At 43.5% G+C, this 14,611-nt stretch overlaps 1 protein-coding gene across 1 annotated transcript in view; it reads left to right on the top strand.

The window, feature by feature from the left end:
• Positions 1 to 14,611, top strand: part of adgrv1 (adhesion G protein-coupled receptor V1) — a 130,921-nt gene that overhangs the window by 54,733 nt on the left and 61,577 nt on the right. The window contains exons 59-86 of the mRNA XM_033619455.2: positions 462 to 638; positions 865 to 1,047; positions 1,182 to 1,361; positions 1,468 to 1,632; positions 1,810 to 1,930; positions 2,019 to 2,142; positions 2,259 to 2,397; positions 2,549 to 2,734; positions 2,861 to 3,096; positions 3,311 to 3,459; positions 3,626 to 3,824; positions 4,109 to 4,328; positions 4,419 to 4,658; positions 4,829 to 4,978; positions 5,110 to 5,330; positions 5,433 to 5,712; positions 5,831 to 5,974; positions 6,590 to 6,761; positions 6,893 to 7,034; positions 7,257 to 7,825; positions 8,011 to 8,274; positions 8,729 to 8,846; positions 8,976 to 9,147; positions 9,296 to 9,538; positions 10,789 to 11,196; positions 11,969 to 12,141; positions 12,278 to 12,524; positions 12,657 to 12,796. Of these exons, the coding sequence (XP_033475346.2) occupies positions 462 to 638; positions 865 to 1,047; positions 1,182 to 1,361; positions 1,468 to 1,632; positions 1,810 to 1,930; positions 2,019 to 2,142; positions 2,259 to 2,397; positions 2,549 to 2,734; positions 2,861 to 3,096; positions 3,311 to 3,459; positions 3,626 to 3,824; positions 4,109 to 4,328; positions 4,419 to 4,658; positions 4,829 to 4,978; positions 5,110 to 5,330; positions 5,433 to 5,712; positions 5,831 to 5,974; positions 6,590 to 6,761; positions 6,893 to 7,034; positions 7,257 to 7,825; positions 8,011 to 8,274; positions 8,729 to 8,846; positions 8,976 to 9,147; positions 9,296 to 9,538; positions 10,789 to 11,196; positions 11,969 to 12,141; positions 12,278 to 12,524; positions 12,657 to 12,796 (5,762 nt within the window). The remainder of the gene's footprint in view (positions 1 to 461; positions 639 to 864; positions 1,048 to 1,181; positions 1,362 to 1,467; positions 1,633 to 1,809; positions 1,931 to 2,018; positions 2,143 to 2,258; positions 2,398 to 2,548; positions 2,735 to 2,860; positions 3,097 to 3,310; positions 3,460 to 3,625; positions 3,825 to 4,108; positions 4,329 to 4,418; positions 4,659 to 4,828; positions 4,979 to 5,109; positions 5,331 to 5,432; positions 5,713 to 5,830; positions 5,975 to 6,589; positions 6,762 to 6,892; positions 7,035 to 7,256; positions 7,826 to 8,010; positions 8,275 to 8,728; positions 8,847 to 8,975; positions 9,148 to 9,295; positions 9,539 to 10,788; positions 11,197 to 11,968; positions 12,142 to 12,277; positions 12,525 to 12,656; positions 12,797 to 14,611) is intronic.

Below are 14,611 nucleotides of genomic sequence, written 5' to 3'. Positions count from 1 at the left end.
AAGAGGGCAAGTATAAGGAAAAAGACTGAGAGCATACAATCTTACAATGTAATCCATCTCCCATCTGAGATAAGGGATAATACATTTTCTTGCTCAGTCTCAGCCACAATTTTATCTAACACCTCCCACACTCACGCCCATTCAGGCTTGTTATGCATACTCCTGTTCTTTTGCCTTCAGGATAAAACATGTGTACTCTAACCAGCCCTGTGACTGTGCAAAGACCAGCCTTTAAATGCCAGGCGTAGGCCGTTGCTAGAGGGATACATTTAAGATTTCATCTCCTTGTCTCCTTCTGTTACATTTATCCAGAATTAACTATGAACCTTCAATAAATTATGCCTTTTCTTATCTATCTTATCAGTCTTTCTCACCCTTGCTATATAAATTCTGTGTTAAGATAGAGAGAGCATGTTTGTTTTTCTTTTATTTAGTGTATGTCTTCATGTTTGTTTTGGAAGGATGACATCCCAGAGCTGGCAGAGAGTTTCCTGATAAATATCACCAGTGTGGAGCTAATTAGAGGATCAGTGGGAGCAGGGCAGCCCAGTGTGAAGAGGCCTGGTATGGAAGTGGCAGAGGTCACCATCCAGGAGAATGATGACCCTCGAGGGATTCTACAGTTCAATGTTTCTGAGGTGAGCGCAGGGTCATCTCTGTGACTGTGACTTGGACATACATTTTTAATGGCGATTTAAGAATTTATGTCTTTGTACAGTTTGCAAACCTCTGGTTTGGTACCTAAATAGCTTCATTAGGAATAATTTCTCAGCTGATGCAGCAGTGACACATCTAATCTAAAAGACTACATAGAAATTTAACTACTAATTACATTCAATATAATGAAACAAATATTTTGTCCAGGATGTCACTGGAAGCATGCTGGCATATGAGTTGCCACCACCAGACAACATCCTCAGTCTGTCAGTGGTGCGACTCGCTGGTACAACTGGAAGACTGGTCCTGTACTGGGAGGCTCAGCCAGTCACTGCTGATCTTAACGATTTCAGTCCCACATCTGGGAACATCACCTTTCAAGATGGGCAGGTAGACAAATAAACTGTTGTTATTTGAAATTAACCTACATTTGATTTCACATTAAGCCATGACATGAAGCTGTCCGTAGATTGTTGCATACAGCTTCCAGGGTGTCAGCTTGTGTTTATCCGTTGTTATTATAGAGCAAAGCCACCATTGCCATCACCATCTTGGATGACGAACGGGTGGAGACTTTGGAGACCTTTAGAGTGGATTTACTGCGTGTGATTGGTGGTGCTCGACTGGGAGAAGTGACATCTGTAACTGTCAGCATTCCACCCAATGACTCACCTCTCGGACGGTTTGGATTTCAGGAACTGGAGGTGAGTCTAAATAACTTACTGTACACTTAAGGACACTGTCTCCATCAACAGGGTTCATTTTCATTTACTTTACTTTTTCATTATCACAAATAATCATCTCTCTTAGGTTACTATTAGTGAGCCAGAGTTTGCGGATGATCCGGCTGCTGTGGCGACGCTAGCGGTGCTACGCAGTTCAGGAGGCGAGGGGGCAGTGACTTTGGCGTGGCAGCTGGAAGACCAGGCTGCAGATGACCTCTCACCTTTTAATGGAACTCTTGTTTTCACTGAGGTACAGTATAAACAGGGCTGTGTCACTGTCCCACCATATGTTGTTACATTATTATTTATATCGAATGATTTAATTAGCCTGTAGTAAGAATTTTGAGAAATATTCTATCTTTTATCTTTATGTGCTACACACATTATGCTGCATCATGAGGTCTGATATACTTTTCATACTTTACAGACTGACTCTATGAAGACGTTTGTGATTAGAGCCCTCGCTGACACTGTACTGGAAGGAGATGAGCATTTCACTGTCTGGCTGTTTCCTGCTGAGAGTGGTGCTGTCATCGACCCCTTAAATGGTCTGTATTTATGAAAAAAACTTGAGCGCATCACTTGATTGAAAAAATATACCGTCTTCACTTACTGTCTCTTCACGCACTCCTCTAGGCATGGCCACCATCATTATCAGGGCAGACAAAGCTGCCCTGGGGATTATTGGAATAGAAGAGTCTTCCAGGAACATCCTCATCGGAGAGCCACAGGGAGATTACAATGGCAGTGCAGTGGTCAGGTGAGATAAACATCAAACTGTATTATGCACCTGGGGAAATAAACAAGAGAGCCTCCATTTATTGATTAAGAATGTAAATGTTAAAATCCTTGTGTATATTTGTGTGTACCCCCCAGCCTTGTGCGTGGGCCAGGTGTGTTTGGGGAGGTCCAGGTGTACTGGAACATCACTCCAGCTGTCATGTCTGAGTTTGAAGTGATCTCTGGCACTGTGACTATGAGAGACAGACAGTCTGCTGCCACAATTATTCTCAAGGTATTGAATGATATCGATTGTTGATTTTACAGCAAAATGTGGTGTATCAAGGCACCACAGGATACACATATGCAGACCAAAATGCATCATAATAATGTCTTTCTATGTACTTTCTATAAAAATGTCCCTGTCACATGTATCATGACAACAGGCCCTGGATGATGAACTCCCTGAAGAGCGCCGTGAATATCAGCTTACTCTGACCTCTGCCACCTCTGGACTGGAAATCAATCCCATAGCCAAGCATGCCAAGATTGTTATGGTAGCTAGTGACAACCCCTACGGCCTGTTCTCCTTCACCCAGCGCCAGCTTACTGCTTCCGAGGAGGAGGGAATGGTGAGGTCAACAAAATGAGACTGATTCATACACAGATCTGATATATGCTAGAGTGGGCTCATTCATAAATAAGGTTGTGTATACAAATCTAACCCACAGCCATTTGATTTTCTCTTTTAACTGCAGGTGAATGTGACAGTTAATCGCTCCTTTGGCAGTCTGGGCAGCGTGTGGGTGACCTATTTGACCTCAGGCAACACAGCGGTCACTGGAGTGGACTTCGCTCCAGCTGTAGGAAGACTACTTTTTACCCCAGGCCAGACCTCACAACAAATCACACTGTATATCCAGGATGACAGTCTTCCAGAGGAGGCTGAGATGTTCCTCCTCAACATCACTGAAGTGGAGCTCGTCAATGACAGGTATGATAACTTGATAAATTGGAGTTGATAAACATCTTTGTTGGTTACAATGTTTATTATAGCTTCAATTGAGTGGTTGTTGCAAATGATAATTCAGGGTCATTCATAATATAGGCATTGCAGAGCCTTCATTTTTACAAACTTCTGTGTTGATGTGACTGTCAAAGACTTCATGGCGGTGACCTCTTATTCTGTGTCTCCCTCTGGTGGTTAGTGCTGTGGACTACACAGTGAGGGAGTCGGGTCTCCAGCTGGACCAGCCTCCAGCTATAGGCGACATCTCTTCTCTTGCTGTTGTTATTTTAAAGAGTGACAATGCTGAGGGCATCATAGAGTTCAGGCAGGATTACACCAACATTACAGGTAACAGTCAAAACAAAGGCAGTTTGAAATCTAACTTGTGAAATGTGATATGTTCAAGCAAGGCGAACACACAAATCGAACTCAGTTGTGCTATCACACCATTTGATACACAGCAAATATTTACCACAAGTAAAACCTGTGTTTTTTTTGCCTTTCTGTCTTACAGTTGAGGAGGATGTGGGCACTTTGTTGATCCCAGTGGTGAGAAGACAGGGCTTATATGGACTGGTCTCAGCTCAGTTTACTTCTAGTGGCCTGAGTGCAACCCCTGACCTCGACTACATCCTGAATAATGGCTCAGTGATGTTTTTCCATGGCCAGAATACCAGCTACATCAATGTGACTATAATAGATGACCTTGACAGGTGAGAGGAGAAATTAGAAATAATTACAAGAAATATGGAGCTTAAACTGGTCATATTTGTATTTAAGACACACAGATTTTCTGTGCCACCCACATCAGTGTATCGTGACTTGGACAATCATGTAAGCACAAGTGAAACTGTGGAGAACAAAGTAGCAGATAAATCACTGGAACTCAGCAGGTCACACATTTCAATCGCTGTGACTTCAAGAAACATGCAACAGAAACATTCACGAGCAAAGATATTATTTAATTCCATTTTAACACTGTAATTATCTCCCGCAGTGAACATGCAGAGGTATTTGAGGTCCTGCTGGTTGGAACCACAGGGGGAGCAGTTCTAGGCTCTCATCGAGTTGCCAGGGTAACCATTGCCAAAAGTGACTCTCCAAGTGGGGTGGTCCGTTTCCTAAATGAAAGCCTAATCACTGTGGTCAATCCCAACTCCACTCTCAAACTCATGCTTGTTTTGGAGAGAGCAGGAGGCCTAGTGGGCAATGCAACGGTATGAGGAACAATATCTACCACCAGTTTACTCCCAGATGTAATACCTCATGGACATCAACGAATTCAAACTGGTTTTACCTTTTGACAGGTTGCCTGGCTCATCCGTGGCCCAAACAGTGGAGACGTCCTTCCTCCACTCAATACAGACATTAGAGAGCCTGTGAACGGGTCCTTCTTCTTCAGAGACGGAGAGGAAGGTACACGTACCATAGAGCTGCGGATTCTCCCCCATGGGGAAGTGGAGGTGGAAGAGGAATTTGTTATAGAGCTCCGCATTCTCACTGGAGAGCTGGATGTTGATTCTCAGGCTGGTTCCATAACACTAAAGGTACTTCATTGTATAATAAAAGCTGATTTCACCATTATGAATCAGATTGCTTAAAAAGGATTGTCACAATTTGATTTTCAAAGCACTTTTTGCTGAAGGAAATCTAATGGGATGTGAGCCTCAGCACCCTACTCACCCCTACTTGCCCCTAATGTGTTTTTGTCTCCCAGATAGAGAAGTTTGGTGACCCAAATGGTATCGTCCAGTTTACTGAGGATGCTCTTCGTGAGCATGTCTACAATGAATCCACAGAAGCAGAGGGCCCATTCAACATTTCCCTGTTTATCACACGCAGAGAGGGTGTCATGGGTAACATCACGGTGAGATTACATCCGTATACATTTATTTTTCATCAGTCCTATCCAGTATCAGTGTTTAAACTGTCTGAATTGAATTCATGTAGCCGCTGTTAAACTGTTAACACAACCATACTTTTTTTCGCAAACCTCAGGTGCTTTGGCAGATACAGAGTGACTCGGATACAGCAGGTGACTTCCTAGCCTTAGCTGGCTCAGTAATGATTCCAGAAGGCCAAAGGGATGCGGAAATTATCCTCAGCCTGTTGCCTGATACAGTGCCAGAGCTGGAGGAGCTCTACACTGTCCAACTGACAGCTGTGGAGGGTGGTGCTACTCTGGATGCCAACCCAAACCTCATCAGGGCGCGCATCAGGTTTGTCATGATGGTTCTGTTAGACTCAGTAACATATACTGATTTCCAGGTAGAAATATGTGTACATTTGAAATGAAATGAATCTTCCTCTCTCACCCTTAGGGTGCGAGCTAATGATGAGCCCCACGGTGTCTTTTCCCTGAACCCTGAGCAACAGTCCATAATGGTGGTGGGGTCGGAGTCAGAGGTCATTAGAGTCCTGGTTATGAATGTGACACGGCTTGCCGGACTGTTTGGCAATGCTAGTGTGGGCTACAGGATCAGTGGAGGGATAGATGAAGTGATGGACATCGAGGAGATACTAGGAGGACAAGCTGAAGGAAGCCTGTTCTTTAGAGAGGGACAGACCTTCAGCTCTATCACTGTGCCCATCAGCAGTCAGGTAAGGATGATCTTAAGTAGAGATGTGTGTTCAGCAAATAAAGGCTTAAAAAAATATCATAGCTTATTTTGTTTTAAGCTCCAGTTGAACACTTGTTTTCCTGCTTTTCTCTCTGTAGGTGTTTTTGTCAGTGGGTGAGAGTTTCACAGCAGAGCTGACTGATGTGAGACTAGTCAGTCCTATCCTTGGCTCTCCGCCTCGTCTTCTACACGAGGCCAGCGTTGCTACAGTGACTGTGCCCGAAGAAGCTGCCAGCTCAGAGGTGAGTTGTGGTTGTTGGTTTTTTGGTTTGTCGATATACTGTATGATTTATCTTTGAGGGAGAAACTCTTTTTTAAATTTCTCCCTCTGCAGGGCACTCAGGATGCAACTTGCTATCTTGGTATAAGATATTTCAGCAGGTTGTGTGTTTCTGCTGATGATATAATCACTGTTTCACTCTGAATATCTCAGCTGGAGATCTTTCTGAGGATCAATAAACATCCCGTTTAATAATTTCTGTTTCTTTAATTATTTCTTAGCCAAGAGATGACAAACTTGAGATCTAGAGCACCATATTTCTCTGGAGTCTCTTCCATCTCACTTTAATGTCATTTAAACTTACCTATAACTTCTATAGCAGAGTTAGTGGTGAGTTTTTGACTGCTCTGTTAGCACTCAACTTTATCTTTTCAAGGCAGCTGAAAGGTCCCTTAATCCCATTCTCGTATACCTCTCCTCACCTCTTTAATTATATTTAATTATGTGTAGCTCGGTGCTGTAAGAGACAACAGTGAACAATAAACATTTTTACCTAATTTATTTGCTGGGTTTAATGGTAAAGGAGGCCACAAGATAACACCATTAATAACTGATTTCTCTCACATATGTTATGCAGGTCGGCTTTGCCTCCCTGGCTCTGCAGGTTTCAAATATAGAAAGAGGGACATGTGAAGCTAAGGTGACGCGAATGGGACTCTTTGGGGATGTCAGGGTGCAGTGGAAAGCTGGGTATCCTTCAGGACAGGCTTCACCTGGATTCAGACTGGGAGCTATCACTCCAAGCTCAGGTAAAACACCCATAGGAGGAATGATCCCTGAAAAAATGAATCATAGCAGTGTAGACTTGCACATCATCTTAAACAATGGAGTAATGACTGCCTCCTTAATATTGGTAATGTGCTACTTTCCTCATATTCAGGCTCAGTGACTCTGGCCCATGGAGAAAAGACTAAAGCCATATCTCTGACAGCTGTTGCTGATGGATCTGAGCATGCCTCCTATGCTATACACCTTACTGCTGCCACCTCCAGCACTTCTGCAGCCAGTACTGTCAAGCTCAGGTAAGGGATTCACAGTGGTCTGAAGTTGTGATAGGAATGTTAACTTGGAAACCTTCTGCATGCTACAGGAATTATTCAGACAGGGGGATGACAGGGTTTAGGATATTTTTTATACAGATCATCTGTGCTTATTAGCTTCCTATTTATTGTCTGTACATCCTATTATGAATACAATTCACATAGATGTCAAATGTAGCCTCACTCCGATGTCTCCCTACACAGGTCGGGATATACTGTGGCAGAAGTGGAGCCACTGGGAATCTACCAGTTTGCCCCTGATTCCCGCCAGCTGGTCATTGCAGAGGACATTCAAACTATAACACTGTATGTTCAGAGACTCTACGGTTCACGCAGCAACAGCACCCGCCTGTCCTACACAACAGTAGCAGGCAGTGCAGCAGCAGGAGAGGACTTTGTTGCAGTGCCAGACGGCCGTTTGGTCTTCGACTCACCTCGCCAAACCAACACTTCCTTCAGCCTTTCAATACTTGACGACTCCCTCTCAGAGGCTGATGAGTACTTTCACATCAACCTTACAGATGTTCAGGTCCTTACTCCAGATTTAGCTTGGGCAGATACCTCTCCTCGACTCAACCCTCAGCACAATGTGGCTACTGTTACCATCCTGGCTAGTGATGTGACCGGGGGAGTGCTGAGTATTGGACCTGGAGTGGTGCAGGTACCTGAGGACAGAGATGAGGAGACCCAGAAAGAGCGGAGGGTGGTTCTGAGGGTGCGCAGGTCTGACAGCGTGGTTGGGGCTGTGAGAGTTCGGGTCCAAGCATATGGAGGTGTGTGTTTGTTTTGTAGCACTGCTTTGAAGGAATATTTCACCCTACACATTGCCATTTGCATATCTGTACTCACCTCATGTTACATGATGCATTCCTTTAATGCTCCATTGTAGTATATATTGTGATTTACTGTGATGTCTACAGTTTTGGTTTAAGTTGTGCTTCTGTGCATTTTTATCTAGATGGAAGTACAACACCTCCTCCCTTCACTCTGGATCCTGTTGGGGCCCTTGCAAAGGAGGAACAGGACTTCCGCTTGGAGTCCACCATAGTGTCTCTTCAGCCTGGTCAGAATGAGACAGAGGTTATCCTCCTCATCCTGGATGACTCAGAGCCCGAGGGACAGGAAGTATTCTTCATTTACCTCAGTGATCCAGAGGGAGGAGCGCAAATCACGGACAGCCCGTACCAGGGCTTTGGAGCTTTTGCCAAGATTACCATCCTTGGTAAATTAAATAAATCGTATTTATTACTGTTTCCGTCGCAGTGTGTTCTAGCAAATAAATTGATGCAACATAATTTATTTGTTGGTATCTATTCTGGACTCTGTCTCCTTCTATTTACAGCTCTTAATTATCCCCTAGTGTGTCTTTTGGATCTAATCTAGTGGACCCGCCGACATGTGTTTGTTATCTCAATAAGTGATTCAGTGTTCCTCTCCGGTTTCACTAATGCCATTTGATTTGCATTAGGTCACCGCTGTATTACTCTCCAGCTGCTATTTTGGTCCTCCCTTCTCACGTAATCACTACAGTGGGCAGGTTATTTGATTACTCTGCATGTATGATTGGTTAGAACATATATTAATATGTAATTGTGAGGTTATGAGGACATTAATTTGTACTCTCCATCTCTGTTTTTCTCTGTTTCTGTTTTGTTCTCTTTATCTATTCATACCAGGGAGCGACGTCCATAACGGCATTGTAGGGTTTAGTCTTAATTCTCTGATGGGCCAAGTTCTGGATGAGGATTCAGAGAACAGAACTGCTCTCCTCTATCTGCAGCGACAGGAAAACAGGTAATAAAACTTTTTTTTCTTTTTTCTTTTTTTTTTTTTTTGCTGTTAATTTAAGAAATAAAACATCTTGCCTCCCAAGAAGTTTTCTGGTTTGTAGTTAGGTAACAGGTTATTTCTCCCTCTGTTCAGAGCCTTCGAGGATTTGCAGGTCTTCTGGAGAGTTACCTTCAGCAAGGTAGCTCTTAGTCTTGTCAACAATGGAGTCAACCTAACCAGAGAGCTGGTGCAGACCTCAGGAACTGCGCTGTGTAGGAGAGGAGAGATAATCTGTGCTCTCGCTGTGGAGGTCCAGGATGATGAGGTGAGGGAGAGGCAGAGGATCCTTGTGAAGGCAGTTGGTATCTTGCTGACCTTGAAATCTGCCAAGTTGTACAGTGCACAGATAGATTATAAATGTATCTGTGTATTCATAAGAAATGCTAATAAAGCAACTATCTGTGTTGCTGTAGGAACCAGAGCAGCAGGCATGGTTCTTGGTGGAGATTTACCAGGTGGGTGCTGGAGCTACAATTAACGAGACCACCCGTTTCGCCAACATCACCTTGGCAGAAAGCGACGATCCACAGGGCATTATGTACTTTGCCGTGGGCCACAGACTGCCCATCGCCACCCTGACGACCACGAGGCTCAGTCTCCAAGTCTACAGACGAGCAAGCACAACCTCGGTCATGTCTGTCCAGTATCGCACACTGGTAAGTAACAAACAGACGTAGAGTAATAAAGCACAAGCATACACTGTTAATGGCACACATACATGCATATGAATACAATTGGGCACGTGTACGCACAGTAAAAAACATACAAATGCATACAAACACGCACCGTGCAAATGCTTGAAACAGAATTTGTAAGTGGTTGAATTTTTCGTTTAACATTGATGTTTGACTTATTTATTGGAAACACTCATTGTTGCCTTGGAAGTGTTCTTCTGTGTAGCAGGATATCTAATTTTAATCTAAGTCAATATGATTTCAAACAAATTTTTCCGCATCCCTTGTGATACTTGAAGGATGACTGTCTGTCCCTGTCTGATCTGGTTTTGTTGACCTTATTCATCATAGGTTTCAGCACACATAAGTCTAATCATATACAAGCTTTCATTTTTTGAGGCTAGTTTTAAAAACTTGATAACTTGATTGTCTTACTCAAGGCGTCATTTTTTTCTCGCTTGTTTTCCACATGAAACAAACTTGGGAACATTAAAAGCATGAATAGGAGTTGTTTATGCTCACTTATTCTAAACTGGGACGCTTCTTAAGAGCAGTTTTGAGTAAAAATGAGTCATAGTTAAATTCTAATTGTGATGCAGAAATGCTAGAAGGACACACACCAGATGCACCAACTTTGCATGATATGATGATCCTGATACACAGGTCTTTTTATGTTGCTTATGAACAATGTTTCCTTCTCTTCTCACCTCTTTGATCTCGATGCCACCCACTCTTTCTCTGAGGCATCCGGATTGGAAATATCTCGGCTACATTTAGTTCAGGGTCATAAAGTATTCACTGGCTTTCTCATTGTTTGATATTGGAGATCAAAGCAAGAGAGTGTCGAGTGGACAGTGAACAGAAATCAAAAACCTCTCTGAGACACATGGTCAGGTCATCTGCTTTCAACTCTTAGAACTAGAGCATATTGTGAGACAAAAGGTTTGATGCAAAGTCAAAGCCCAGTTCTCTTTGGTTTACATTATGCTCCCACAACATGGTCAGCTTTACTCATCTGTATGTGCTGCATATGCAGACCATATGGACGCTGTTTACCAGTTGTCCCTGTAATCGTCTAAAGCAGTCTGATGTACATTTTTTTGTTTTTCTCTGTTGACTTAATTTTATTTTACTTTGTGTGGGTATATGTGTGATCTTGCAGGTTTATTCTGCCAAACAGTCCTGATTAACATGACTCCATCCAACTCGAAACATTTCTGTTTTTCCTCTAGGAGCTCCCCAGAGAAGAGATAGTGGGCCCATCTATAATCCATCCTGCTAAAGCTGGGATGGACTTCATTAAACAGGAGGGTAGGATAATCTTTGCTGTGGGCCAGCGTAACACATCATTGGTCATTCGCCTCACACCTGACCTCACCTCATCACTGCCCACACCGAAGCGCTTCCAGGTGGAGCTCTACAATGCTACAGGGGGAGCCAGAGTGCACCCTCAGTTCGGGGTCGCTAATGTGACTCTGGTGTCAAATGCAGCAACAGCAGCTGTTTGGCTTTTACTGGACCAATTACATCAACCTCTCGACTCAACTATATTGAACCAGGTGCTCCAAGGACTGATTGATAAGGTCTCTACACAGCTCACTCGTGAGCAGATGACTGCTGTGCTCGAAGCTCTGGGGAAGGTGAGTGGGTTGGAAACTGGGGACAAAAGTATTTCCTGTATTACAGCCAATTTTATTTAAGCAGGAGGAGAAGATGAAACTGTGATATTACACCATACCTAACTATTCTATCTGCTGCTTCACAATATAAATATCATGCAATCAAACTAGATATCATATAGGATTTTTGAATATTGGAATGCCTCTGTATAATTTTTTTATTTTTCACCACTTGAAACCTCTGAGTCAATGTAGTAGTCTGTGTCAGACAGATCTGCGCTTAAGGGCATACATCACCAGCACTTCACTCCTCTGACAGATCTAAGGACCAGTTTGTCATCTGAAAAGGTCTCAGTTGTCACTTTGCATGAGCACTGCTATCAGCATGTTGCTCTGAAGTTCGAGTCTACATGTTGGGCTTTCTCAGCCCCCAGACAAGTGGAGACACCACTGTAATTTAATACGAGGGGGTTTGCGGGGGACGGAGGAGAGAGTAGAGACAGCAGGATTGAGTTACACAGCATGAAGATACGTGGGAGTGCACAGAGAGTAAGAGACACGAAGGAGACAGTACAGAGAAGGTGGCATTAAATCCAGATAAAAGCTGTGTGACACTGAGGCCTAAACCAAGGGAAGTGACAGTGACAGAGCCAGGAGGGGTGGATGAGATAAGATATCACACATAGAGTATATCAGAGGGATAAACATGCAAACAAGGGCAGAGCAAACTGTTTCTCAATATTTTGTTACTAATTTTTTCTGTCCCTCTCTATTTCTGTTTCCTCTGAGCCAGGTGCTTGCAGAGGCAGAGAGGACACCTCTTCAGGAAAGTAGCCGTAATTTGACCTATGATCTGCTGTGTGCCTTGGCCAATCCCAGCAGAGTCGACACCCGAGGCCTCAGCCACCTTGCTGAGGTGGCTGAGCGATTTGCATTCTCCCTCCTCACACAAAGCCAATGTGAGATGTGAGTGTCCCCTTCTCAAAAAGAGTGAAGAGTGGGAGTGTGTTGCATCAAAACACCAAGGATTATACTTTGAAATATTATTTGCAAGGTTTCCATGCATGATATTATAACTGTTTTCTTTGTGTGATTTCTCCAGAAGGGGTACCATCGTGGAAACATGTCCGTATATGACCATCTCTGCCTTCCAGTGGTACCCCACACAGATCAATGGACACAAATTCAGGGGCCGTAACGCAGACTTCTTCCAGCTGCCAGACACCTTGCTGCCAGTACCAGCAGTCCCGACTGCTGACTGCGGCAACCTCAGCCGGATTCAGCTGACTGAGTTTAGAACTGAACACTGGTTTCTTACCAATGATACAAATACTGCTCTGAATGGGAAGGTAAGGAAGCACTGAGATAGTCCAACTTGATTAAGAACAGCAGGTGGCAGTGTTACTCCAGTATAAACTAGACATTGCTTTTTAAGTTTGTTCCTCAGCTGAAGCCTCTTCTCTTGTTTTGTATGTGTCTAGGTGTTCTCAGCCAGCCTCCAGGACCGAAGGTCACGACCCCTAGAGGATGGCATTGAGGTGGTGTATCGTATCCACACCTCTGGTCAGCAAATTAAACCAGGACGGTCTCTGTGCCTGCTCTGGAACCAGACCACTGCGAGGTAATCTGCCACGGACACACCAGCTCAGATGCATGCTCAGCCATCCTTAGTTAAGTTATAACAGCAAGCTGACCCTGAAAATGTTTCTATTCTTGGTGATATGAGCAGGATTTCTTCGGCATTACATGGTCATATCAGTGGCTGAGGTTGTTTATTGTGATGTATGCCAATTGAAATTTTGTTCTTCTTACACCAATTGTTATTTATCTCAGCTGAGTCATTTTTAGCCTCTCTGACAATGATATCAGTTTATAACTATCTATAGCTCTCACCCCGTGCTCACCTCTGTCTGTCATCCTCACACTTATTGCATGAGTGAGACCAGTTTGCTAAGTGAAGGGCAAAAGTCCAAGTGCAGCCTCTCAGTAAGGCCTCTCTGTGGCCACAGGGGAATCACATCATTCTGTTTAATATCTTCACATTCAGTGTGCTACACGCTGAATCCTTCCACTCAGAGCCAGTCTGTTGAGGACATTCCTGGGGCATGGAATGGGACTTGGCTGGAACACTCTGTTACAAGTTAAGAATTGGCAGGTTCGGTTTGGCCGGAACTGCTACTTGGACGATGTATTGCGGAAAAGAAAACAGATGAGAGAACAGATATGGAGGGAGAGTAAAAGGTGGAGAGTGAGAAGCAAAGTCACTGACAGGGAAAGGTCAATGTTGCAGTATGACTCTCTCGCTGTGAATAGAAGGTCGAAATAAAAAATGTAAGAGAGGAGGGTTTGTTTTTTTTTAGCTTTTTAAACCCTACTCATCCAATTCCTGTCTGTTGGTTTGGTAACCAAATCCACAATGACAACATCACACAGCATATTTGAAAGGTAAAGGTAACTGCAGATAACTCTCAAAGAAGCCAAAACACCAGGGAGAAAACTGGACATAAACATGATCAGAATCAGAATCAAGTTCATTGTAATAATGAAATAAATATTAAAAAATGATGTAATGAAATGAAGAGCTGTGCATTTTGTGCATGAATGGACAAAAGATCACTATATAAAGTATAGAGAATATGTGCAATGTACAGATGATAATCATTAAGATGTGCGTTAATGCAACGCATTGTGATAGATGCTTATGTTAATGTAACGTGTAGTGTCTGTGGGCGGAATGAGACTCAGACACACTAGACTCATTCATAGACTATAAAAATAATTGACAAGCATGACTTTACCCATTGGTTTCCCATTTTGAAGCCACAAGTTTGGCATTTCGACCATCGGCATCTTGCATTTTTGTTTGGAGTCGAAAGTGACCACATTTTGACAAGAGTCTGGTGCTGTGGAGGAGCGAGGGGTGGATCTGATGGAAAAGCCAAGAACACTATCTGCAGACAGCCTGTTGCTCAAAGCGAGCACGCCCTTCATGATGCATAACATTTAGCTTTCAGTTATATAAACATTAACACCCGTAAAGTTGTCATGATTGGGGAAATTAGCTGTGGAGACCAAAACAGTTTCTGTATTAGGCTGTAAACGTGTTTATTTCCGCTGTAAACTTGCTCATTTTAATATGGGGGTCTATAGGATCGACTCACTTTTAGAAACAGCCTCATGTGGCCATTAGAGGAACTGCAGTCTTTGGCACTTCTGTGTTGGCTTAGTTTTTCAGGTGCAGAGGTTGCCACTCGTTACCTTGACTGTCTTTTGTTATACACCAGTGGTTCCCAACTGGTCCAGCCATGGTGTCCAGATTTCTCCATAGTCATTGTTCCAGGTCCACACAGTTTAATACATTCAGCATCATACTTGAGTTTTCTGTCTCTGTTATGTAGCTGTCCATTAGTCATTCACGCCACAGCAGGAAAAGGCA

This window comes from Epinephelus lanceolatus, chromosome 9 (assembly GCF_041903045.1).
Source record: "Epinephelus lanceolatus isolate andai-2023 chromosome 9, ASM4190304v1, whole genome shotgun sequence".
Lineage (NCBI taxonomy): Eukaryota > Metazoa > Chordata > Actinopteri > Perciformes > Serranidae > Epinephelus > Epinephelus lanceolatus.
The sequence above is the reverse complement of the archived record's forward strand: the minus strand, read 5'-3'. Positions and strand labels throughout refer to the sequence as shown.